Source organism: Manduca sexta, chromosome 3 (assembly GCF_014839805.1).
Source record: "Manduca sexta isolate Smith_Timp_Sample1 chromosome 3, JHU_Msex_v1.0, whole genome shotgun sequence".
Lineage (NCBI taxonomy): Eukaryota > Metazoa > Arthropoda > Insecta > Lepidoptera > Sphingidae > Manduca > Manduca sexta.
Genome location: NC_051117.1, coordinates 7,886,563 through 7,913,371, shown reverse-complemented (window position 1 = coordinate 7,913,371; position 26,809 = coordinate 7,886,563). Strand labels below are relative to the sequence as shown.

General features: G+C 36.2%; 2 protein-coding genes and 1 non-coding gene across 3 annotated transcripts; 2 read left to right on the top strand and 1 right to left on the bottom strand.

Annotated features, from left to right (window-relative positions):
- Positions 1 to 1,275: 1,275 nt before the first annotated feature.
- Positions 1,276 to 17,322, bottom strand: LOC115454269. The gene is made up of 16 exons (XM_037440142.1): positions 17,034 to 17,322; positions 16,470 to 16,688; positions 15,673 to 15,738; positions 15,504 to 15,545; positions 11,790 to 11,858; positions 7,599 to 7,703; positions 7,346 to 7,417; positions 6,303 to 6,404; positions 6,079 to 6,145; positions 4,063 to 4,174; positions 3,881 to 3,978; positions 3,524 to 3,662; positions 3,005 to 3,125; positions 2,759 to 2,899; positions 2,188 to 2,325; positions 1,276 to 1,455 (listed from the first exon to the last, which is right to left on the bottom strand). The coding sequence occupies exons 1-16, from the start codon at positions 17,077 to 17,079 to the stop codon at positions 1,391 to 1,393; spliced, it is 1,602 nt and encodes a 533-aa protein (XP_037296039.1). The 5' UTR covers positions 17,080 to 17,322; the 3' UTR covers positions 1,276 to 1,390.
- A 2,601-nt stretch (positions 17,323 to 19,923) lies between these two features.
- Positions 19,924 to 26,661, top strand: LOC115454080 (putative histone-lysine N-methyltransferase 1). Its single transcript, XM_037440152.1, has 10 exons — positions 19,924 to 20,282; positions 20,462 to 20,545; positions 20,916 to 20,973; positions 21,080 to 21,191; positions 21,488 to 21,585; positions 21,997 to 22,276; positions 22,357 to 22,618; positions 23,072 to 23,194; positions 25,645 to 25,708; positions 26,532 to 26,661. Coding segments are annotated over exons 1-9 (1,143 nt in total). The 5' UTR covers positions 19,924 to 20,158; the 3' UTR covers positions 25,647 to 25,708; positions 26,532 to 26,661.
- On the top strand, positions 24,061 to 24,253 carry LOC115454082. The gene has a single exon (XR_003939624.2). It is a non-coding gene; the product is annotated as a U2 spliceosomal RNA (small nuclear RNA).
- Positions 26,662 to 26,809: the final 148 nt, after the last annotated feature.

Here is a 26,809-nt window from a genome sequence, read left to right as displayed (position 1 = left end):
ACAAACAAAATATCGATATTTCGTCGTTCCCTGGCAGATCCGGATTAACACCATGCAAGAATATGCCTAATTTTAGTTAAGTATTTACTGTTTTCAATTAATTTTGTAGTTATATAGTATCATAAAGGAAATAAATCTTGTGACTTGTTTATTCAAATTTGTCGAAACACCTATATTCCCTGAGATCCGATCTTTACGCGTACAATTATTTGTCGTTAAAGAACGGATAAAAATCGTTCGATCTAGCACTTGTAAAATATTGCAAGCTTGTGTCAAAATTTACACACGAACACGTCTGAACGTCAGTAATTATGTAATTTTTTTTAGCTCAAGTGAATGATCAATTTTGTTTATTTGTTATTTATTTCCACGTATATGTACTATATCTTCGAATATTTTTAAAAATATCGTCATTCATGAGGGGTAAGATAGTATGCCTCGAACTTCTTATAAAACAAATTTCGCTTCTAAAAATATCTCACGATATTTTTAAAGATTTTTGAATGTTTATGAATGACTTTCTAGATCAGAATATGCTCTTTTTATGGATTTTAGAATCCCTGTATCATAGACGATTTTAGATAGTAGTCCGAACGATACCTGTGAAGGTCCTATCTTTCTCAAACATTTCTAAAAGTATGGTACATTTTTAAAGCCTTATAAAACATTAACTGTTATTTTTAATGAATTGAAAAAATATATACCACTTAGTACATTTAATAACATGTAGCTAAGTTAATGATTCATTATGATAACTCCTATAGAATTCTTGTAAAAAAATAATTCGAGAAGACTGTTTAACACGTCGAAAAAGCGTACGATTTAACCCCAACGCATCTTATATAAAATGGATTTTGTTGTGGAAATATTGGCAATGTCAAAATGACCCTGTATTGACATGACAAGCAAGGGATAAAACGCATTCTTCCCTAGTGAATTAAAATCTGGGTTATTGGTTTTTATTTTTTTTAAACCATTAGCACATATTTTGGTGGTTAAAAATGTCCTTTGTCAATTATTTATGACTTGCAACATTTGTTATACATATATTATGGAGAAGGAGAAATTGACTGGCAGACAGGCTACCTAAGTGTCCGATTAACACTCAGCCGGGAATACTGGATCTAGAAATATAAATTTTGCCCGAAGGTTAAAAATGACGTTATTGCATCTATATTCAGCACTAAGACGGGATTTTTTTGAAATATCTTTCCTAAGGGGCTAGAATAGGGGACATAACGTGGTAACAATGTGTCACTTTAAAATAAAACAATCTTTTAATTTATATAATTATATTTATTTTCCACCTCTCTCTGAGAGCATGTTTATGTCGACGTATTGAGTACGTCGCTCATGCATGATTTATCCCGGCTGTAACACACCGCGCTTGTCATCTGTTGTCTTCGTCTCTACTGTCCCACAAGTCGCCGCTCGGAGCCTGCGCCTGCGCAGACACTGCACACAACAAAACGGGGGATTACACGCATGTACTACACAAAAGCAACAGCTAAGAGGAAAAACACCCTATGGATAAGTACATTTATATAACTGTTTTTAGCGACTAGAACGCTGAGTTATTGTGTCGAGGATCTTAAGCGCATTACATACGGCAGCCATTATGGAGTTGTATATTATAGCACGATATACTTCTCTACATCGGTGCCGCCATTGCCATAGAATCAAATCTGGGTTTCTACTCTAAAGGCGAATGGGAGGTTTACTACTGAAGGGGAACAGATGAATGTTCCATCCAAATCCATCGACCTGTTCCTCTATGTGGCGGCTCCTCGCCTTTACACATTTTTTCATATAAATCGTCAGGAGACCACTCTCAATAAATATGACTTATTATTTTCACGTTTGTATGTTACGGTGCCCTCAGTAAAACTGCGCGCTAACTGTAATTTTAGAAGCTATCTATCCGAAATTTACAATACATATAGAACACCAAATTTCTTCAATATGATTTCTTTACTTGGCTGTTTAACATTTTGTGGAATTTGCAACCAAAACTATTGGATTTAAAATTTAATAGGAAACATTTTGGTAGCCCATAATTTGTGAATGACCTAAAATTTATTTTGTAAATCATATTCCCGCTCATAATTGTGCGCGGTCTATGTATGGAACGAATGCTCAAGACGGTTTACTCAACATAAACAAATATAATAATATGCTGAAACGTACATCTCTCTGTGAGGTTCATGACAGCATCAGGCAATCTTGTCAGCCTGACATAGCAGTCCGGCTTGACGTGGTGCGTGTTGTAGGAGAACACTCTTATTGAGTCGCGGTTCAGGTCAGACGAGAGGCGTCTCTTCTTAACTGCAAAACGACAAAACAATAAATTATAGTTTGTGCCACACACCACACACCAAGTGTCTTAAACAGCAGTGCCGCTCCACACACACACCGTGTGAAAACCAGCGCTAGGCCACTGCGGCTCACACAACTGTGTGCGTATAAATTCTAGGGAGGGGCTAATTACTTTAGATGGGCGAGACAAGTTTGAGCTTGATGCAATTATTCTAAGATAGTTTTTACAAATAACATGTTGATCTAAAATAAAAACTCATGCCGAAAAAGTAGCCACATACCTAAGGCCGGTCTTGCCTTGTATTGAGTTTATATGTTCTGCAACTTTGAGCAATTACTGTTATCTGTAAATTTTGAATAGTTACATGCCCACATTGTTGATAGGGAGCTGCACTCATATATCCTTGATGTTGTAAGTGTGGTAGTACTCTTGTGAACTTACGTTGCGGCTGTACGATTTCTTGTCGGACGCGCGGCCGTGAGTCTGCCGGTGCAGCCGCCGAGAGTACAAGGGCTTGTCCAACCGGTGACTGCGGAGGCGCCAGATTAACACACGACGCTTCATTTAACTTGAGTTTTTGTACTGAAATTAGAAAAAGATAATGGGAATTATGACAGATGTGCCAGTTTGTCAAAGCAATCGGTAATCACATAGAAAAGTGAGCGCGAAACACAAAAACTGATCTACCTCCCGGCAATCCGATGTCTTTCACTTTGACCAAGTCCGCCGGCGTCAAGTAGATCTCGATGGCGTCGCACTCCTGCGCCGGCGCCTCATCGCCGATCTCCACGGAGGAAGCAGCTTCGTCCTGTTATTTGAATGTTCACTACATTACAACTGCTTTATTTTGTGGATGACATTTTTATTATTAATATAGGATTGTGTATAAATCAACCACTTCAAAATTATTTTTAAGTGCTAGTTAAAATTAGTTCATACATAATTACAGTCTCCCAAGAACATATTCCACGACTTGTTCTAGCAACACTTCTTAAGTGGAATGCTTTTACAATCCCATGTCGATAACACAACCTGTTTTGGGTAGTTTAATACTGGAAAAGTGTACAAATAAGACATTTGTTCTAAGGAGGGACTGTCATACGAGCATCATTGCGACTGAGAGCTGGTACTACACCTAATAAAGTTTGTATTATACAAAGTTATTATATTATAAGAACAATTCTAGCTCTATGAACAAATACTTACGCTCTTGTTTTGTGCTGGTTCTGGAGATGTCAATTTCATTAATACATCATCATCTTCAGGTGATGACGGACAACAGTCCGAATCATCATTATCGTTATTACAATTATCTTCTTCTTCAGATTTTATTTCAGACTTAAGACTGAAAAAAAGAAAGTACATTTTCTAATCTTTTCAATTTCAGATTCCTAAAACCAGCCACCCTGAGCAATTAAAGCATTTACTTCTTACGATCTGCCAAAAAAACAAATTAATTTAAAAAAATCGTATGAAGGAATTTAGAACAGAAGGAAGGACATAGATTACTTATTAAATAATTCTGATAATTTATATGCAAAAGCTATAAAGTATATAACGAACCTAATAACGTCATCCTGATCCTGATCGTGTTGTGTGATGGGATCCAGTTTCCTCATGAGGTGCCGGCGTATTGTGGACAGCACCAGCTGGACCTCGGACTGTGACATCATGTAATATTCATTTTAGTATTATGAACGGGTCACCATGTGACGAGAGGCTGGCGTGGCAGCGTGTGTACTCACCGCTTGTCTGTCGGCGGGAACCCTCAGCACGTAGTGTTGGTGGTGCGCTCCGTCGGCCTCGCACGCGCCGCACAGGTCCAAGTCGCTGCACTGCACGCACGTGTAGCGGAACCTGCACACACACTAACCTACTCACTCACTGCACACTACACGACACACTCACACGCACAGGTCCAAGTCGCTGCACTGCACACACGTGTAGCGGAACCTGCACACACACTAACCTACTCACTCACTGCACACTACACGACACACTCACACGCACAGGTCCAAGTCGCTGCACTGCACACACGTGTAGCGGAACCTGCACACACACTAACCTACTCACTCACTGCACACTACACTACACGACACACTCACACGCACAGGTCCAAGTCGCTGCACTGCACACACGTGTAGCGGAACCTGCACACACACTAACCTACTCACTCACTGCACACTACACGACACACTCACACGCACAGGTCCAAGTCGCTGCACTGCACACACGTGTAGCGGAACCTGCACACACACTAACCTACTCACTCACTGCACACTACATGACACACTCACACGCACAGGTCCAAGTCGCTGCACTGCACGCACGTGTAGCGGAACCTGCACACACACTAACCTACTCACTCACTGCACACTACACGACACACTCACACGCACAGGTCCAAGTCGCTGCACTGCACACACGTGTAGCGGAACCTGCACACACACTAACCTACTCACTCACTGCACACTACACAACACACTCACACGCACAGGTCCAAGTCGCTGCACTGCACGCACGTGTAGCGGAACCTGCACACACACTAACCTACTCACTCACTGCACACTACACGACACACTCACACGCACAGGTCCAAGTCGCTGCACTGCACACACGTGTAGCGGAACCTGCACACACACTAACCTACTCACTCACCGCACACTACACGACACACTCACACGCACAGGTCCAAGTCGCTGCACTGCACGCACGTGTAGCGGAACCTGCACACACACTAACCTACTCACTCACTGCACACTACACGACACACTCACACGCACAGGTCCAAGTCGCTGCACTGCACACACGTGTAGCGGAACCTGCACACACACTAACCTACTCACTCACTGCACACTACACGACACACTCACACGCACAGGTCCAAGTCGCTGCACTGCACGCACGTGTAGCGGAACCTGCACACACACTAACCTACTCACTCACTGCACACTACACGACACACTCACACGCACAGGTCCAAGTCGCTGCACTGCTCACACGTGTAGCGGAACCTGCACACACACTAACCTACTCACTCACTGCACACTACACGACACACTCACACGCACAGGTCCAAGTCGCTGCACTGCACGCACGTGTAGCGGAACCTGCACACACACTAACCTACTCACTCACTGCACACTACACGACACACTCACACGCACAGGTCCAAGTCGCTGCACTGCACACACGTGTAGCGGAACCTGTACACACACTAACCTACTCACTCACCGCACACTACACGACACACTCACACGCACAGGTCCAAGTCGCTGCACTGCACGCACGTGTAGCGGAACCTGCACACACACTAACCTACTCACTCACTGCACACTACACGACACACTCACACGCACAGGTCCAAGTCGCTGCACTGCACACACGTGTAGCGGAACCTGCACACACACTAACCTACTCACTCACTGCACACTACACGACACACTCACACGCACAGGTCCAAGTCGCTGCACTGCACGCACGTGTAGCGGAACCTGCACACACACTAACCTACTCACTCACTGCACATTACACGACACACTCACACGCACAGGTCCAAGTCGCTGCACTGCACACACGTGTAGCGGAACCTGCACACACACTAACCTACTCACTCACTGCACACTACACGACACACTCACACGCACAGGTCCAAGTCGCTGCACTGCACGCACGTGTAGCGGAACCTGCACACACTAACCTACTCACTCACCGCACACTACACGACACTCATACACACACACATGCACCAATGAACTTACCCATCTATAACAGCGTCGCACACGTTGCATCGAAACGCCGTGTCTACTGCGGGACTCACTGCAGTACCTTCCAACATTACCATCATTAATTACAAATAAACTTAAGTTTAATTAGAATAGGTTAAGAGCACGAAAGTCAGTAACAAGAAGCCCAATCGTTCCGTAACATTGCAAGCAGAAGGTCACGGCGCTCTTGCACCCTAGTTCCGTCGCCTCTCGCTCACCTTTGTGATCCTCGTCCAGCTGTTCCGACAGCAGCGAGTCGTGCTTTCCATCGTCGCAGTACATGGATACGCTGTCCACGATTACTTCCGTCTCGACATCATCTGTAACGAATTATCTCACACTATATACGATTTCCTATATTATATTTTAAATAAACCTATACTATTACATATATCAAGCTGAAGAATTTGTTTGTTTATTTGAACGAGCTAATCTCGGGAACTACTGGGTCGAATTAAAAAATTATTTTAATGTGGCATAGCCCATTAACGAGGGAGGCTATAAGGTATATATCATCACGCTATGACTAATAGGAGCGGAGCAGTAATGAGAAATGCTGCAAAAACAGACAATATTTATTTCTTTTCAGAACTTCCGTTGCGTGCGCTGCGTAAAAGGTTGAAGTTATGCAACAATAATGTATAGCGAAATTGTTCCTCTTAAAAAGTACAAAAAAATATTTTATAAGACAAAGACCTTAGCCGCATCAGTTTGCCTGTCTAAACGAGATAAACTCAAAAACCCACCCAAAGGATTTTCTATCCCGGGACTTTTGTCCCGCATAACTCTTTCACGCAGGCAGAGCCGCGGGCAAAAGCTAGTTCTTAATAATTATAGTAGACACAAAAATGTAATTCCATTATTCTCCAGCTCTCTTTTTAACTACCCTAATAGATTCTGGCTGATTTTGACCTAGCTGTTGTCAAAACTTCGTTCCCTCCCGTCACATCTTGTAACACAGAACTTGCGTGATGCGTGTGACTCGTTTTTCTATGTGGCCACCTGTCCCCGACTTGCCCTATAGGTTATACAATGTAAAAATATAACAGTAATTATATTTTCATTCCAATGAATGATTATAGCATGATATGCCAGCGAATATTCGAGCCAACAAAATATTTTATTACCTAATACTAGTGTCTTTCTAGTAGTTATATTTTCCAAAATGTTTATTTAACAGATTCGAAAAATCTAAATTTTTATTATGCACAGATTAAATAGAATATAAAAACAAAAAAACCTGTAGTGATAAATAAATTACCTGTTAATACTGGAACTGCCTCGGTGTGTTCCTGCCATGAGAATTTCTTTGACTCGGGAACATCAGTTTCTTCTGCAAAATAAGAAAAATCTACTTGTCGTGGTTAAAACACACTTACATTATCGATATATTTGCATGGTGGTTTGCACCTATAATAATTGTTGCACTTGGCTTGTGCTAGTTTATAAGGGTTCAGTTTCGTTTGTATTGTTACAATGTTGTTGTAACTGTAACATGGGACCGTTAAACTTACCGGCCAGAGCTTCGGGTAGTGTAGAACTGCTATTATCAACTTCATTTTCATCTTCAAAGTCGGGCTGAGTGACTTCAGTTTCAGTGCCGAGTTCTTCACCAGCCCCTGTAACAATAGGAAAAGGTCAAAATATTATTATAGCACACATAGATATACCAGCAAAGAATATAGTACTCACTAACGAGAGAAGAATCGTTACTCTATAGAGAATTTTAGCGACCATAACTTTATACACGAATACTACTAGCGCCACTGCGGAAAAGCAGGTGAAACAAAATCCGCGCGAATCCTTAAATAGCTTTTATATTGGAGATAATATTTAAAAAATAATCAAACCTACATACTGGTTACCAATTTTGGAGTCCACCAAAATTGGTAACCAGTATGTAGGTTAGATTATTTTTTGTTTGTAGTGGTTTTGAAGTCAGTTTTATTTTTTGTTAAAATGATTTTATTTTATGCTTTTTTGTGTATATACAGTATACCAACATATGCCAACCTAAATGAAAACCCATAAACAGAATTTCGTGAAAATTACATCGTCCAAGTAAGCAAAAATGCTCATAAAAAATAATTACTGAGCCAAACTTAATTAAACTTTCATGGTACTAAACAGCAAGTATACCGCATCGAACAAAAAAAGAATCACGGAAATCGGACCAGAAACCCGGAGTAATCGGTGTACATACTTAAAAAAAAAATACCAACTCAATTGAGAACTTCCTCCTTTTTGAAGTCGTTTAAAAAAGATTGGATAGAAAATCCAATGCGACCCGAAAGGCTCAACTATAATATAATATTAGGTAGATGAGCCTTTCGAATCGCAAAGGATTTTTAAGAGTGTTTAAATAAGACACATAAAAAAAAACAAAAAAAAAACTTTATTTATCACGTAGGCGAACAAAGTTGCACTTATGATACATCAAAACAAAGCATAAGAATAATTATTATTATTTCTAAACAACTATTAAAATTACTTATATAACTATGGACATTTTAAATTAGGGATAAGATTTATACTAAAGACAAGGTACAAACCGAAGTAACCAGCTCGGGCTGGCAAGTATAGGGAAATTGAAGGTTAATTTAAATGTGTTTATTATGTCTAAAGCTAAACTATCAACACAGTGAAATAAAAAAGAAATCTCCACATCCAGACATTTTCTTTTTTTAATAATTTGTTGACAATGATGGGAGAGGAGTTTAATTTTTTGTTGTAGAAACTGGTATAGAAAAGTAATTTAAAAAAAAATACGTAGCTACATCTGTGTCAGCATTAATTATTTGTTTATTAATATTGAGGCTGAACTCCGTTTCATGAGGCTTAACCAGTTTCTTTGCTACTTTCATTCCAAGTCGTTTTATATACAATAGTGTACTCACATATTGACCCCTGAACGAACAAAGGAGCATGTGTGCCAAAGTAAAACTTTACAGGAGACGTTTTTTTACTAACTCAAATTGATTTATAGTCACAACTATGTTATGCAGACACAATAAGTAAGATACTTAAAACTCCATGTGTACCACGAAAATGGCAACAGTTAAGTAGTGGCAGTATTTTAGGAAATAATGCTGTTTAAGTTAAATTTTATTACCATTAATTATTTTGTAATTTAAAATATAATGTATTGTATGTATTCAAGCGAAATAGTAGAAATAGCAACTGAGGCATGTATGGTAATCATATTTATTGTTCTAATATTTACCTGATACTCTGCACATATTTTATGTGTTTCAGGATTTTGCAATATTGGTATTATTTTACTTGTAGAAGGCTCCTGTTCATCAGTAAATGACATAAAAGTATTTTGCAGTTGAAAAAATGGAGCTCTGTGCAGTGGCGAAGGGTAAAAATTTTCAAAAGGGAACACGAGGAAATATTTTTTTCTACAGTTAACATGTAATACACTGTTTACATTAAATTAAAATCAGTAAAATATCATAATACTTAATAATTTCTTTCTAACATAAACATTGACATTAACAAATTGATAATATGAACTATTTACCGTTATCGTTGAAGTATTGATTTAATTGAATAAGTATAAGATGACTTGAGTATACTAAGTATTATTATAATAATAATAATATCAGCCCTGTATTATATACTTGCCCACTGCTGAGCACGGGCCTCCTCTACTACTGAGAGGGATTAGGCCTTAGTCCACCACGCTGGCCTAGTGCGGATTGGTAGACTTCACACACCTTCGAAATTCCTATAAAGAACTTCTCAGATGTGCAGGTTTCCTCACGATGTTTTCCTTCACCGTTAAAGCGAACGATAAATTCACAAAGAATACACACATGATTTTTTAGAAAAGTCAGAGGTGTGTGCCCTTGGGATTTGAACCTGCGGACATTCGTCTTGGCAGTCCGTTCCACACTCAACTAGGCTATCGCGCTTCTAAGTATTATTATTCTAGTTATATAGTTATGTTTATCTTTTATTGTTTTTAATTAATTTACCTAAGGTAACCCGGTAGGAATTGGCTTGTATGGACGTTTCGCCACTGGCTCTGTGTATCTGTGTCTTTGGAACACTTGACAATCCAACATTCTGTAAATTATAATTATTCACAAATTTTAATAAACATTTTCTATAATTAATATAACATCCAAAAAAAGCTTGGTTAAAATGCAGTTCCAAATGATAAATATATTTCTTACTTCATGTAACACATTTTCTCTATTATTCAGTAATTCTTTAACTTCAGCTGAACCTGGTATAGCAAATATACTCAGTTTCTGTCTTTTGTTGTCATAAAATTGTGTGGAATCAAAATGTCTCCCACACAACACTTTGTTAGTGACATAAAGGGAATTTAGAGATTCTATAGAAGACCAATCTCCATCTAGCCAACAATACTTAGCCCAAGCACGAGCCCTGAAAAATAAAAATTACATTATGAATAGCAAGACAGCGAAGTTTATAATATGCGTAAGTAATTTTAATTTTCTGTAAGATAATTTAATCATAATTTTATATTGATTTTGAATTTTTTCATATGACTACAATTTCATTTGGGCACGAGTTTTGGGGTGCAATTAAGGTTGCCAGATGGCCAGGATTTCCGGGATTGTCCCGGAATTTTGCGTGTTGTCCCGTGTCCAGTAATTTTATTTTGCTGTCCCGGAATGAAAAAATACTAGTTTTTTTTTCACAAAGTTACGATACTACGGCTGCAAAAGTCAAACCAAACAGCGTGCTCGCACTGCGTTAGGTGAGCGAGGAGGGGGGTGAGCGGCTCGCTTCGCGTCGCTCGCCTACTTAGTTTAGTCTCGGACCAAAGACCAAAACTCTGATTCCGTTCGTGGCCCCAGAAATGTCCAGGAAATGATCAGCCTGGATCTGGCAACCCTAGGTGCAATCTAGATTGTAATTACGATCTCTAGCTATAGTTATATGTTGCTTCGATTGTATTCTTTAGGTATGTGTCTTAATTAAATAATAATAATAAAATAATATAAAAGTCAGATGCCTGAGAATCTGGCAATGCCCTAATTTCTGAGTCATCGATAGTCTTATGGAACAAAAAGTTATAATCAGTTATACTTACTTTGTTAAATTCATTTTTCCCGGCTTTGGAAATCGATGATAAGTCACCGTCGTATCTTCGGCAGGTTTTCTACCACACTTGGCACACTTTCTATATTTATTAGACATTGTAACAACAAAAAAAGTCCTTACGTAAATAAACACTAAAAGTACTAATCGTATATTCTAACTAAGTTTAACACTAATAAATATTATACATCACAAGAGAATACGAATAATATTTACGAATAGCAATAACAATTGCAAATCTGATTGCAATGGCAGCAAATTAGCATGCGGGTGACAGTTTACACACAATGACATGCAATCAATGGGGCTGCCAATTTACAGTTTTTTATTAAATAGACATTTTTTTTGCTTTGGTATTGTTTAGCAGATGCCACACAAGTAAACATTTATTTATGTGTGCAAGGGGAAAAAGTCATCGAACAAGATCATAGACCCTGTATACCAGACTGCCTCGGTGGCGCAGTTGTACTGCAAACAAAAGATTTTGTTACCTAATACTAGCGTCTTTCTAGTAGTTATATTTTCCAAAATATTTATGTAACAGATTCGAAAAATCTACAATTTTATTATATGCATAGATTAAATAGAATATAAAAACAAAAAAATTGTGATAAATAAATTACCTGTTAATACTGGAACTGCTTGGTTGGGCTCTTGCTCTGAGAATTTCTTTGGCTCGGGAACAGTTTCTTCTGTAAAATAAGAAAAATCTACTTGAAGGGGTTAAATCACGCTTATATCAAAGATAATACTACTTAAGTGATGAAAACGACATTTTATATTGTAAAACTTTATCTGACGACTGAAAAATCATCCCTAAGAGTTGAAACAAATATTGAAACATATTGTATTGTGATGACTTACAAAGAGAATATAATCATTATGTTTTAAGAAACAGGACTCAATACAAAGCAATCAAATCGAATTTATATGGCGTATCAATACCAATATCACGGAAGAATATGTCAGGAACGTCAAATAACAATACTACCAACTGAACAAGATACACAGTAGTGAGCACTTTTTATCGATATCGATAAATTCTACTGGGTGGGAATCGACGCTAATGCTACTTTGATAAAATCCATATAATGTATTTTCGAATCCACATTATTAATCCAACTCACGCTTATAGTGAACATTTTAGCACTATAATTACAAAGCTGAACTAAAATGAGTACTCGAAATAAAATAAAAAGCTTTCACATGTTGAATAATAATTGTATTTTAAAATAAAATCCTTTATTCATCATGTAGGCGAACATAGTTGCACTTATGATAGGTCAAGGTATAATGAGAATATTTAATTATAAAGTTGCTTATATAACTAAAGACATTTTAAATTGGAGATAAAATAAATGAAAGACTACAAAGTAAACAAAGAAGTTCGGGCTGGCAGGGAAGAAGAAATAAAAAAAAAATATAATCATAATAAAGATAAAGAATAGAACGTATATTTACTTAGTCCCGATATCTTCATTCTTTTAGGTGAAAGAGCTTCCTTGTTTTTGATATGATAGTTATGATCAACTAACTGTGGCTGTGCCGTAGTAATAGATAAGTCTGTAAATATGAATAAAATTGTTGTATGTGATTGTAGGACTGACAACGACTATGTTTGGTTATCACATAAAAGTAAGTAAATCATACTTGAATTACCAGGTACCGCAATTACTTCAACATGGAATGGTGACACTTCTTTGTAGCACTTCTCTTGAAAGATATTATCATTTGTGCAATCATTGTTTATAACAACATGGCACGGAAATTCAAGCAACATTTCGTCAGGAAGTGGATCAGCTTTTAAATTTTTCGATGGTATGGCTGACTTTCTAAGGCGATTGTTGTTTTTATTAAAATCTTTGTTATCAAAGTGAGAACCACACACATATTTCAAAGTATGCAGCTTTTCTATGGGAACATATATCAAATCTTCTTTTCCCACAACCTGAACCCATTTTCGGCATCTGGAAATATTTTTTTATTGTAAATAAATAGCTACAATAATATAATTTAATAAGCTATTTATCTTAAAGTGGCCAGGCACATTGATTGCTTAACACACTTTTAAGTACACACACATACACACACGCGCGCACGCACGCACGTACGCACGCACTTTAGTATTTTTTGTCCTGATGACTGATCTTACTAATATTATAAAGGTGAAACTTTGTGAATGTATGGAGCGCGTGTGCGTGTAATTATATGTTTATTATTCCTACCCGCAACAAAATCTAAAATGATTGCGATTAAACTTGGTATGTAGATAGTTGGAATTACTACTTTTTATCACCTGGACCTAAATGGGTGAAACCGCGGAGGGCAAATTGATTAATAAATTTAAGCAGGTATCGATATCGATAATAATAACAACATCACTAGTAACATAATGGTAATAAGAAAATGAGAATTTTCATTATTTCTAAGCTACTTTATTTGCGCGATGACTAAAAACATCAAATAAATGCTTACCTGACCTCATCCAATGGAAATTTCGCCATGAACATTCTGCTTTTGTGATTTAGTCGACTCGCTCGGTCTCCACAAATTTCACACGTGATGAAACGTTTTTTTGGTGGCATGTCATTAAAACGTATTCACTTACACCAACAAAAACACTTTTTGGTATATTTTTACTTGTTTGAATGACAAATAATACAAACATAAATTAATAAAACACAAATGTATTCCAAAACGTCAGGAAGTAAACAAACGATAATAATGGCGGATGAGGAATAGAAAGAGAAACGAAAAACTGAGAGAGACAGAGATAGCAGTATCTGCCATTAAATGCCTTGTCAATTCCATACTAAATGAGATCACCCTTGTAACAATACTCATTTTTAAATTTCCATTGACGTCCCAACTACTATTTCATTATGCATTGAAAAAAATACATGCTAATATATTTTGCTTTTATTACCTATTTGTGAGGTTACATTGAAAAGCTTCATTGTCATAGACTGCCTCAATATAATTTTTAAATTATTCCAGTAATATCTAAAACGTGTCAATAGTAAACTATTATTTTATGTCTAAAAATACTTACTATCGCGTCATATACTCAAAATGGCACATAAAAACGGCGCTCTATTTGCTACAGTCACGTACCTGTACATATAATTACAAATTGGCTCGAAGAAGGAATAAAAAGATGCAGCATACATTCGTTAGAAAAGGATATATATACATCGACAGCTACGTAACAACGTTAGTGCCGCACGCTTATTGGCCGGCAAGTCGGGCAATTACCTTACTTCGTCTTGCCAGTATTGAGCTCGGACAACGTATCTATGTAATAAAAACATCTTAGCCAACTATGACGAATATTAACATTGATATTTATAATAAGTATGTTAAAACATTCTGAATTGTCAAACTAATTTTTATTATTTAGCTCAATTTATCATCTAAATAAATATGAAGTATCAATGTTCAAGTAAAAGAGGGTTTATTAACTTTTATAAAAATTGCCTAATAATATACGATTCATTATAGAAATACAGAAAACTTTACAAATCTAGAACAGCAATTAACTCAGAAACATACTAGCTAGCCAGATAAAACAAAGTCTAGACAATTTTATTTAGGGGTTCAAATAAAGTCTTTGTCTTCATCAAAAAGGAAATTCGGATCCTAGCATTATCTTTCTATAACAATAAGTTAAATTCTAAGCCAAACCAAATTAATTCACAAATAAGTCACACTAATTTAAAAAACTTTGAAAATGTTCACTGGAAAAGAAATTAACATCAAGTTTACAATGCTCATTATACTTGTCAATAGAAAAAGGAACTATAAAGATTAGCATTAATTAAAACATACTCTCTTCGTCAGGCGAAGTTTTTTAATTTATGATATAAAGAATATTTTATGTAGATATCAAACAGATTAATTTAACAATTGGTTAAATAAGAAAGATTAAATAATTATAATAAAAACTGATTTATAACAGTGGGTATATGATCTAAATAGAATATTTACCAAAAAAAAAGGTGAGATTCGAACAATTTACGCGATTAAAGCAAAAACAATTTCACCACTGTATATATATTGTCTTTTTAATAAATTGCCTTCACCATGGGTTACCTAATAACAATCAAACATTGTTTTCGTACATTTGTTCATGTATTTATCTAGCTTACTAGCAATTTTAATGACTATTGTTTAATTTTATTAAGCACTGACTCCAAAATTGGTAACCAGTATATGGTAATATTAAATATTTTTTTGGTTTTTAGTGGTTTTTGAAGGTGGTCTTATTTTTTGGTAAAAAGTTTTTTTTTGGAATAAACCAATTAGAGTTTTGTATACCGCGTGTCTTTGGTACCTACGTGTAAGGCAGTAGTTATGTTCCCAAAATCCTTTAGTAATATCTGAAAAATAAAACATTAATGAATATTATTGATCAAGCAAGTAAAAGTAAGTAAACATTTTCATAACTTTGGCACTAATAATAACATTAGTAAGATAATAAGAAGTAAGATGTGTATGTAGGATTACCGGTGAGACGTGTGCTTGTTTTGGTCATTACAACCATAGTTTCACGAATATCCGGTGTATAATGTTCTGTAACATAATTCGATATTAGAGACATGCACGGGCAGAAAACTAAAAGCCGAGATCTTTAGAGAAGTTTTGCTAGTAGTGTCTCACACATCAAAAGCCTATTCCGCTAGAAAAACGCCTAAAAGACAGTATTGATGCATAGCGCTATTTATAATAAGATTCTAAATCAAAATTTTATCCAGAGGATAAAAAGTACTTTGCTTATCTTATATTTATAAAATTCTGTCCATATGCCAAATTCATTTAGCCGTTTACTTCTGACAAACACACACATTTTCATAAACATTAGCATTTCTTATATCAGTAAGAGTATGATAAGAAACAAAGTTATATTAGTAACCACACAAGTCACTGTTGTGCTGTCACCCTTACTTGTAGTTTCGACATACATACTTTTTTAATACAGCAACATTCAATCACAGCAATATCCTATTTTTTCAATTCCTTTTTCCAATTACCAAGCTAACAGAAATGTTTCCTCATCTGAATTCACTCTATTACTAACTGTCCAAAATGTATAGCCCGCTGCATGATCGCTGCGCACCTGCAGCTTGTTCGCTGCATATACACTACAAATTCACAGCGAATTCATTGTGCATTTGATATTATATTAGTGTGATACGTCTAAGGGTACAACATCCAGCCTAAACACTTTTAAGTAGATATATAATATCTATCTGAATCAGTTCAACCTGAAAATGTCTTGGTGCGTCATGTGGAAAACATCTTACCTAGATTCAATGTTGGAATTGCAGTTCTACATAAAGCACCGTTATACAATTTATAACATCTATCAAAGTGCCTATGGCACAACCGCAAGTTTTTTCTTATATACTCGTGTCCTTTGTTGAGAGTCTCTTCATCGAGAACTGTTATCCACGTTTGATACCTTTTGTCTTGCCAAGATTTCCACCTAAAACTAGTTGCTTTAGGGAAATAATGTAATGGTCCTGAAAAATAATATAATTTTATTAACATATAATAAATGATGCCTGGCATTTTTAACACAATAAAAATGCAAGGAATGAGTCAATTAGTCATACAACTCTGAAAGTTATTTATTCAATAGTTAAAGCAAAATAAGTATATTAAATCATGATAACGTAATAACTGAAATCATATCTACCAACACATTTTTCATAGTTTAAGTTAAAAATTAATATCTCAAAATTTTAACATAATATGTAGATTTATATTAGTAGACTTCGCCATCGCAGTGAATGAGTAAATATTATGTACTATTTTAATGAGTACAACCGTTATTATTTTTTATGAAAAATATAAATCTCATTTACCATCAATCACACACCCAAAATAACATTTTGGATAAACATTAGACATTGTAAAAATATTTTTACAGTTCTTTATCGCGTGAAAAACAAACAAATAATAAAGCCAGTGGTCGAATTGGTAAGAAGGTATCGGTAGTCCGTTTGAATAAACAGAGTTCTTTTATTATTTAGGAAATCGTAATCGCACACAAAATACATTTTCCATATATATTATAATTATCTTTGAACTGCGATTAGAAATTGAAAATTTGTAACCAATTACCAAACTTCAAATCAGGGTTACCAACTCCTAAAAAAATAGCCCTAAAGTCACGATAAAATATCCCCAAATAGTCCTAAATGCAAATGCAAAAACCCCAAGAAAAGCTTTGTACTGTCAATGTTATTTTGTATGGTGTAGTGTATACACAATGTGTATACCTATCTAAGAATATAATTGAAATAAGTTCCCTGTTCTATTAAAATTTAAAGGCCGAAGCCATGCCTGTAGTTGTGAGGATCTAAGAGAATTATAATACAGCGAATAATGACAACCACTATTCTGAGTAAAGTGGTGAGCTTGTTCTGAGGTGGTGAGCGTGCCCATAGAGTATTATACTGGATTCACACTCTCGGATTCATGGTGACTCGTACAGGTTCGGCAGCAGTGTGTATTTGGAATTACAGCATTATACTTTGTGGAAAAACTTGAACGTTTTGCCTTTTTAATCGTTTTAGGGTTCCGTTCCACAAAAGGAAAAAACAGTGCCCTCTTAAGATCACTTTGTCATCAGTCCGTCCGTCTGTCAAGACCCTTTTTCTTAGGAACGCATGAAGGTTATTATATCAAATAATCGAGTCTACTGTCCCTTGGAGCTGTGAAAAAAAACAAACTTCTACGCCAACGCAAGCAAAAGATACAGTCGATTATGTCGCTAATTTTCGAAACTCGCAAGGGAATCAAACCCTACAGGGCACTTCCCGTGAACTCAGAATTTTGAAATTTGGTACGAAGCAACGTCTTATAGTACAGATAAAGGAAAAATTGCGAAAACCGTAAATTTTTAGTTACATCACATAATAAAAATAATTTTAATAATTTTAAAGTTACTACCCTTTTCCTTATGAGCGTGTAGAGGTATTAAATCAAAAGTTATATCAAATACTCAGATCTATAATACCTTTAACCTGTAACAAAATCAAACTTCTATGTCAACACAATCAAAAGAAACAGCAATTTAAGCCGCATATTTTCAAACTCGCAAGTACTCGCAAGGGAATCAAAACCCAAAGGATACTTCTAGTCGACCAAAAATCTTGAAATTTGGCTAGAAGCCGTGTTTTATATATAGCACATATAAAGGAAAAATTCCGAAAACCTCTTTTTTCTATACCTTTGTCTTTAATTTATGCTCTTCCAGCTTTCCATATTGTAATGTTATAGATTTCATTTTGCATTTAATATCATAACTATGAGTCGATTGTCGTGTTGAGTAAACTTTTACCCATATGCCTACAGATTTGTACGAAACCCTCGGTGCGCGAATCCGACTCGCACTTGGCCGGTTTTTTTGTTCAGTCCAAGAGTAATACATGAAAACATTTTTATGGCTCTAAAAATAGCACTAAATTTTTTTGGGCCTTGAAAAAGCCCACTACACGTATTTTAGCCCTAAATTTAGGGCTAAAAGCCCTAAGTTGGCAAGCTTGCTTCAAATTAAAGAGAAAGATTTATACGTTTTGAAGGGAAACCAGAGTTCAAATCAAAGAGAATACAACAGAGGTATATCACTCTATAATGTCTATGGTCCAACGTCAATTTTAAATTTTGCTGTAAAGATTTTGAGGTAGATGACAGTAGAAATCTATACTTATAATAAATCTGTAGAGAGGTCAATTCTGTACATGAAATATATTTCCAAAATAACTATCAGGGGATGATTAGGGATCGATACTGATGCCAAAAATGCAATTTGTAAAATTTTTGTCTGTCTGTCTGTATAACCGTTATAGAAACAAAAACTACTCGACGGATTTTAACGAAACTTGGTACAATTATTTGTCATACTCCTGTGCTGGTTATAGTATACTTTTCATCACGCTACAATTAATAGGAGCAGAGCAGTGAAGGGAAATGTTGGGAAAACGGGAGAAGTTACTCCATTTTTTAAGCTTCCGTCGCGTGTGCAACCTTAATGGTTAAAGCTACGCAGAAATCATGTATGATGGAAATGTTCTCCTTAAAATTATGTAAAAAATATCCCACGACAGCATATGTCTATCTTTTATGGTTGACTCACAATAACACGTGTAACTCCCGATAGCTTAGCAGTTCAAAGCTTTCACATTATATTTGTCTACTCTTACGTTTATAACACTCTCAGTCATCCCCTAATTAAAAAAGTTAACATTATTAAATATTCCATAAAAAAGAATCATAGAAATCGGTATAGAAACACCAAATTTATACATGAAATACGCTAATAATAAGCCATCACGCGTGAATACTGTATCATGCTATAAGCGTCCTTCGATTTCACCAGGATCCCATCATCAGACCCTGACTGGACAATCGGACCACCTGCATACCAGCATACATTAAAAAAACATCCCGAAAAATTGAGCACCTCCTCCATTTTTGAAGTCCGAAATCCACGCGGGCGAAGCTGCGAGCGGAAGCTACTATATAATAAAATAAATAATAATCCATATTTATAAAATAATTATGTGCGTAATTAAATTAGATTACATAAAAACAAATATCAGAGGTTATTTTGTTTCATTTAAACAGAGGTTGATTCTTTTAGAACTCGTAGTAAGAAAATTAGTAGTATATAAATACGCGAGATTTGAAGGATTGACATAGATTAATGTAGGCAACATTTTAATTCCAATTGTCAATTGTGACATTTGATTAGATGGCAAGCGTTATTCTCGATATTGGAGTCTTATATGTATACGATCTTTTTCGACGTATAAGTAAAAAAACTACATTCATATTAACAATTTTATCAAATTAATACCCAAAGCCACTGTTCAAGAGCACGTAATAGCTGATAATATAACCATACTATAAAATTAGGTATTACAAGTCGTGTTCAACGACCTGTGTTTTGGTATTTTGTTTCGTTATTTAATTAGTCTTAAATATGTGGAGTTCAGACAGTGATCTAGAATTGCTGGACATGTTGTCGGACTGGAGTGATTTAAGCTCTGATGAAGATAGTAAAGAATCCTTTGAAAGAGCACTTGATTATACGTCGGGTTTCAACAGTGAGTTTCAGGTTTTATTTTCGTGAAACAGTAATATTCTGACTGTAAAACAGTTTTCTTTACTTGCAGATATCGGTGTTATGACTAACATTTATAAACTATTAGCAATTTATTTAATTTCAAAGATACAGTCTTCTGGGTTAGTTTAAATCAATATTTATTATAAATTATCTTTATAGAAAATGCACCTGAAATTCCGGACGACATGTCGTTGTACGACGAGGATGATGCACCTTCCTTACCAAGGGATTTACAACCAAAAGGTGACTGAAATTATAATGTTCAGTTTTTCCGTTTGTTGTTACTAGATCAGACCAGAGATACAAAATTTGAACTAAAATGGCAACTAAAACATCACTGTTATAACCTATTTATTCACTTGAACAACAAATAATTTGAATTATTTAACTAATATATTGTTTATTTAAATCTAGGTTTACACTTAGGCTTGAGTTCTTATATTATGAGCGCCACTCTGTACACAACCATAAGCTGTCAATATTGACCATACTAAAATCAGTTTGAATGGATTGCAGTTCAATTCAGTTGGACATGTTCGGAATGCCAAATCTAGTATGTAGTATATACAATTTGATGTCGCATCCTGATTCTTTTTTTATCTTAATTTTGCAGGTGAAGATTCATTATTCAATGAATATCAGTGCAATGTATGTAATAAAACAATCACAGAGTAAGTATACAATCTATATGGTGTTTTCTATAAAGTCTTCTATATCGAGCAAAGCTAATTCATGTTTGTTGAGTATGTAAAATGAGGTTTGTGTCTCTGTACGCAGTTTCCGCTATACATGCGTTCAATGCAGCAACTTGGACCTGTGTGGCGCGTGCGAGGCCAACAGAGCGCACCACCATCACTATGTGCTGCGAATACCTGCTCCCAAACCCTTTGTAAGTAAGTGTGGATACTGAAAGTTAGAAGCAGTCGTAAGTTGTCCTTCCGAAACACTTTGTAGGTACCACAGGGGAAACCTGCTCCATTTATATTGCATGATTGTGTTGAATGCTACAGATAACATTATCGAAATAACTACTTGATGAGTTATTTAATGGTCTGAGTAAATGAATTTTTATAAAATGTAATCAATAGCTTCCCAAGAATTGATACTGCATCCTTTTTACTTTACACATGATTTTTACTTCATAGGGTAATTAATAAGGTGGAATATTGTTTTTTTCTGTAACAGACAGAGGTTCAGTTTGTACTGGCCACAATACGACGGCATCTGATGAAGAGACTGGATCCTATAATGGAACCTGGACAGGATCGCGATGACGTAATCAGGTCTGTAACATACTATGCTATTTTATGTCTTGAAAGTTTGCATTTGTAGTTAATATTTTTGTTTTGTAACGGTTTCTAAAATAAATTATTGCAATTATAAACACCAAAAAAATACCATTAATTTATTATCGGGTCGAACCTGGATACGAATGACTCGAGACCGAAATGGTAACGTGATATGAGAGAGGTCTATACCCAGCAGTGGGAATCTACAGGTTGCGAGTGATGATGGTTATGGTGAATTTATTATAAATGTCTAAAGTACAATTTTACCCTACCTTTGGATTATAGTGACGCCCAACAAACTACATCTAAAATTTTGCTATAGGGAATTTTAATATTCTCAATAATTGTTGTTCTCCAACAGAGGGTAAGAAAAATTGCACTAAATGTCAATGATTTTTTTTTCAGTGTGAAATCTGAAATAAAAGTAGAATTTGAGAGTTATGATGATTTTGAGAATAATGAAGAAGAGAATAATGGTGATGATGAGAATAGTGATGATGAGAACTCAGATGAAGACGGCAACAGTGATGATTATGATGACCATAGTGACTTTGGTAAGATTAATGATAATGGTGAAGTAAAGGAAAATGTGAATATTGTAGATGTACATATAGAAAACACTTCACCCAGTGAAAACACATTAGACAAATCGGAAACAATAGTTCATCCTGAGTCTGAAACAGTGGTATGTATCAAATGTATGAAATGTTAGGTCTATCAATTAATTGCGATTTAACAACTTAATCAACTAAATATATTTTCCAGGATACGAGAGAAAGTAGCGAAAGTATAATTATTAAGGTGGAGCCAGAGAGCGAACGCGTGCAGGGACAACTCGTGCGCACTGAGGCGAGTAGTGCGACGAGTGTTGAGGCAAGTCCTGCATCGAGTACTGACGCGAGTACTAGGGTCAGTCATGCGTCAAGTACTGACGCGCCGCCGCCGGCTACAGCGCCCGTCGCCTCCAAGAGGAAGATACTGATCAAACGATCGGATATCATCAATGTCAAGGATTTCGCCTCGCCAGGTATGAGGATGCTTAATGGGGAATTTTATATTAATAAAATATAGCCTTTTTTGCGCGTATGCCTATTTAATGTGCCAACTAATTTAATTGATTTCTTCAGTATTAAAACCATTGAAGTCTGAAATATTTCGTGTCTGTTATCCATGCTAATATTGTAAAGACGAAAGTAATTGTATGTTCGCTATCACAGCTAAACCAGTAAATCGGTTACCAAGTAGGCTCAGCAAAAAGTACATAGCAATGCTTTTTTCAGAAAAGCTTTTTGCACGCGAGTTACACCACGGATCGTAGGCCAACATGCTTTACTATTATCGTTAACAAAAATAGGACATAGAAAAAATATTAGAATGACAAAACCTAAAGGCTAGAATAAGTCATTCTCACGTTAACGATCGTAGAAGGCCACCTTGTCAACAGCCGCTGGTAATCCCTAACAGTAAACTTTAATTACAGCAAAGTTAATGTGCGTGGGATCGGTTTCGAGTCATGAAGTAAACGATGCAGAGGAGACTGTAACGCTCGTGTTCCCAGACGACCAACCGCCGCAGTTGCAGCCTCCAGAGACGGGACAGGAATGTAAGTTGGGAGCAGGGATGTTATGGATATGAAATTTCGGATCTGGATACGGATATAGGAATTAAATTATATCGGTTACGGATACGGTTAGGGATATGTAATTATTTCGGATTATCCGTAAGTGTCGCCTAGTTTCGGTTCCGGATATTAGATTGAAATAAAATAAAAATTAAAAATAGCATGTAATACAGTAGAGCGTCGATTACTATCGTTTGTCCTCATCGTCGATTAATAATTACCGATGAACTAATTGAGGGACATGGGTGTTCTGAAAACCACTGTGTTTTGATTTGAAATGAAGATTCAGTGAAGTGGTGCCACCTCCTCTCCGTGAAAAGTTGTTTATCACACCGTTTACATTTTGCAAAATTTACATTAACTTGATCAAAAAATGTCAAATTGACCTCGACTTTAAACGCATTTGGACCTTATAAATCAATTTAGTACGTGTCACAAAATTTCATTTTATGAAATGAAATACCTACTCATAAATAAAAAAATGACTATGAATGAGTTTATGTTTTGACTAAAAATAACAAACAAACTATGCAAGATTCACGTGGCGCGCGAGCGGTGAAACAAAACCTGTCGTAACATATTATCCGTAACTTATCCGAAACTTTTGTAACGGATACGGTTACGGTTACAGATATATTTTTATTTCGGATATCCGATAGTTTCGGGTACGGTTACGGAGCTCCATACCATCCCTGGTTGGGAGGGAGCTGTCAAACAAAATTTTGTTCTTAAAAATTAGTTCTAGACAAGTGTCGCTAGATGGCGCTGCTCCAAACAGTCGAAACGTACATCGCGATGTCAAGATTCTCCGTCAAATAATGACTACTCTCAAACAAGCTGTCCGTGGTATCGCTTCTCGGCCTTTTGGCTAAGATCAAAGTGTAGTATCTGTTCTTTTCAGCTTAATATCTGAAAGTTCCCACATTGTGGGACCAGTATATTAAACTGATTTTTGTAAGGCGACGGGATGTTCGGAGCTCGCTCCACTCCCGTCACGGGTCGGCCCGGCATTGCAGTGCCGCCGGGATTGGCCTAATAATAACATGAAAATGAATGACTGGTCCAGCGAAGTTGTTCAGAATACGGTCAATACAATATATATATATATACTAGCTTTTGCTCGCGGCTCCGCCCGCGTTATGAAGTTTTTCAGGCTAAAGTTTTCCGTTATAAAAATAGCAGTTTCCCGGGAGCCTATGTTCTTCCCAGGGTCTCAAACTGTCTCCATACCAAATTTCATCTTAATACGTTAGGTAGTTTTTGAGTTTAACACGTTAAGGCAGACAGATGCAGCGGGGGACTTTTGTTATATTATTTAGAACTTTTTAAGTGAAACAATCCCGTCATACATCATTGTTGCATAACTTTAACCGTTTACGCAGCGCAGGCAACGGAAGCTCTCAAAACTCATAATTTTCCCCGTTTTTGCAACATGTTTCATTACTGCTCCGCTCCTATTGGTCATAGCATGATGATATATAGCCTATAGCACTCCAGGAACAAAGGGCTATCCAACACAAAAAGATTTTTTCAGTTCAAACCGGTAGTTCCTGAGATTAGCCATTACTGCTCCGCTCCTATTGGTCATAGCGTGATGATATATAGCTTATAGCGGTCCACAAATAAAGGGCTATCCAACACAAAACGAATTTTTCAGTTGAAACCAGTAGTTCCTGAGATTAGCCATTACTGCTCCGCTCCTATTGGGTATAGCGTGATGATATATAGCCTATAGCACTCCACGAATAAAGGGCTATCCAACGCAAAAAGAATTTTTCAGTTTGGACCGGTAGTTCCTGAGATTAGCCATTACTGCCCCGCTCCTATTGGGTATAGCGTGATGATATATAGCCTATAGCACTCCACGAACAAAGGGCTATCCAACGCAAAAAGAATTTTTCAGTTTGGACCGGTAGTTCCTGAGATTAGCCATTACTGCCCCGCTCCTATTGGGTATAGCGTGATGATATATAGCCTATAGCACTCCACGAACAAAGGGCTATCCAACGCAAAAAGAATTTTTCAGTTTGGACCAGTAGTTCCTGAGATTAGCGCGTTCAAACAAACAAACAAACAAACAAACAAACAAACAAACAAACTCTTCAGCTTTATATAATAGTATATATATATATATATATATATATATATATATATATATATATATATATATCTGCTAGGCCGTTAGGTGCTACGTATTATTATTATTTTGTCTCTTCTACATCTCATCTTCATGAGCCTATAGCTAAATTATTTTGTGGAGAAGAGGGATGTAGTTGTGCCAAAAAGATGCTAAGGTAATCTTCATGTTTATGTCTATCGATACAGATTTCATGAGTTATTTGTACATTATACGGTGTAATTGATAAGTATGCTGTGGTCTGATTACTGTACACATACTGTTTCTCTCCATATAAAGAAAACATTTCTTTCAGGAAACATCTGGTCCAAGTTATCATGATGGTGATTGAAGCGAGATATACTATATCTGATAATGATGTAAGTGCATAAATTGCAATTTTATTTTTATATTTACATACATATGTATGAATTGCATTTTAGGATATAATTCTGCAGCGCTTGAATGAAAGTTTTGCCAAAGAATGTTTTTGCAGCATTGTATTATAAAAACTATAAGAACATGCTGTACATATCCTAACTGTCGTTTTCAATAAACTATCTCGTTTTTTGATCTATCTCAAAAATGGACCAATCAGAACAAAGTTTTTTGACATGCGTACAAATGAGTCATTTTGATTGGGTTCACTTTAGGAATAGGATTGAAGATTGAGATTTAGATCGTTTATTGAAAACGGTTATAAGTCGAGAGACTTGCTCGTTCGAGCTTTAATTATAACTAAATTCATTTTTATTGTTATTCATTTTAGTTCTACTGGCACTTTTTATAATTGTCATAGTTAAGTTCATTACGATAATTTGTTTATTTCTGGTTTTTATTTATGATAAAACAATAGTTTTTTTTATAGCATATAGGCTTGCGTTTGATCATTACTTCGCCTGATGGTAAGTGATGTGGTTTACGGCCGAGCATGCTTGCCTAGAAGATGAACCTGTTCACTCATGACTTAAAGTTGCCCAGCATTTATAATTATCGGGAAATCAGACTCTGGCAGAGTTGCATTCTTTAGCAGTGTTTGTATCATTTATTTATTTATTATTATTATGTCCTTTACATTAGACCACAATAGTTCCGCGCACTGCTGTTTGGGGCAGGAAGAAAACGTCCCCAGAGGGATCGTTTCGTACGAGAGTATACTTGGCCCATGTATAATTTTATACTTACCAATATATTTATTTTCAGACTAGGACTGGATGTGACTTGAAAGCCAATACCCGGGTGGAAGTGTTCCCGTAAAACAGCAAACGGTGATGAAATCTCAATGTATTCACAGTAGAAATGTAAATATTTATACAGGACTGATTATTTCAGAGAACTGGGTTTTATTTGACACTCAGAGGCCCAAACACCATATCCCATTCCTACTCACTATACATGGTTCGAACAGTCAGTCCGTTCGTTTTATGTTGTTTCATTTAGTAAAGCAATGTAATGGCCCTTTAGATTCACACCACATTTGT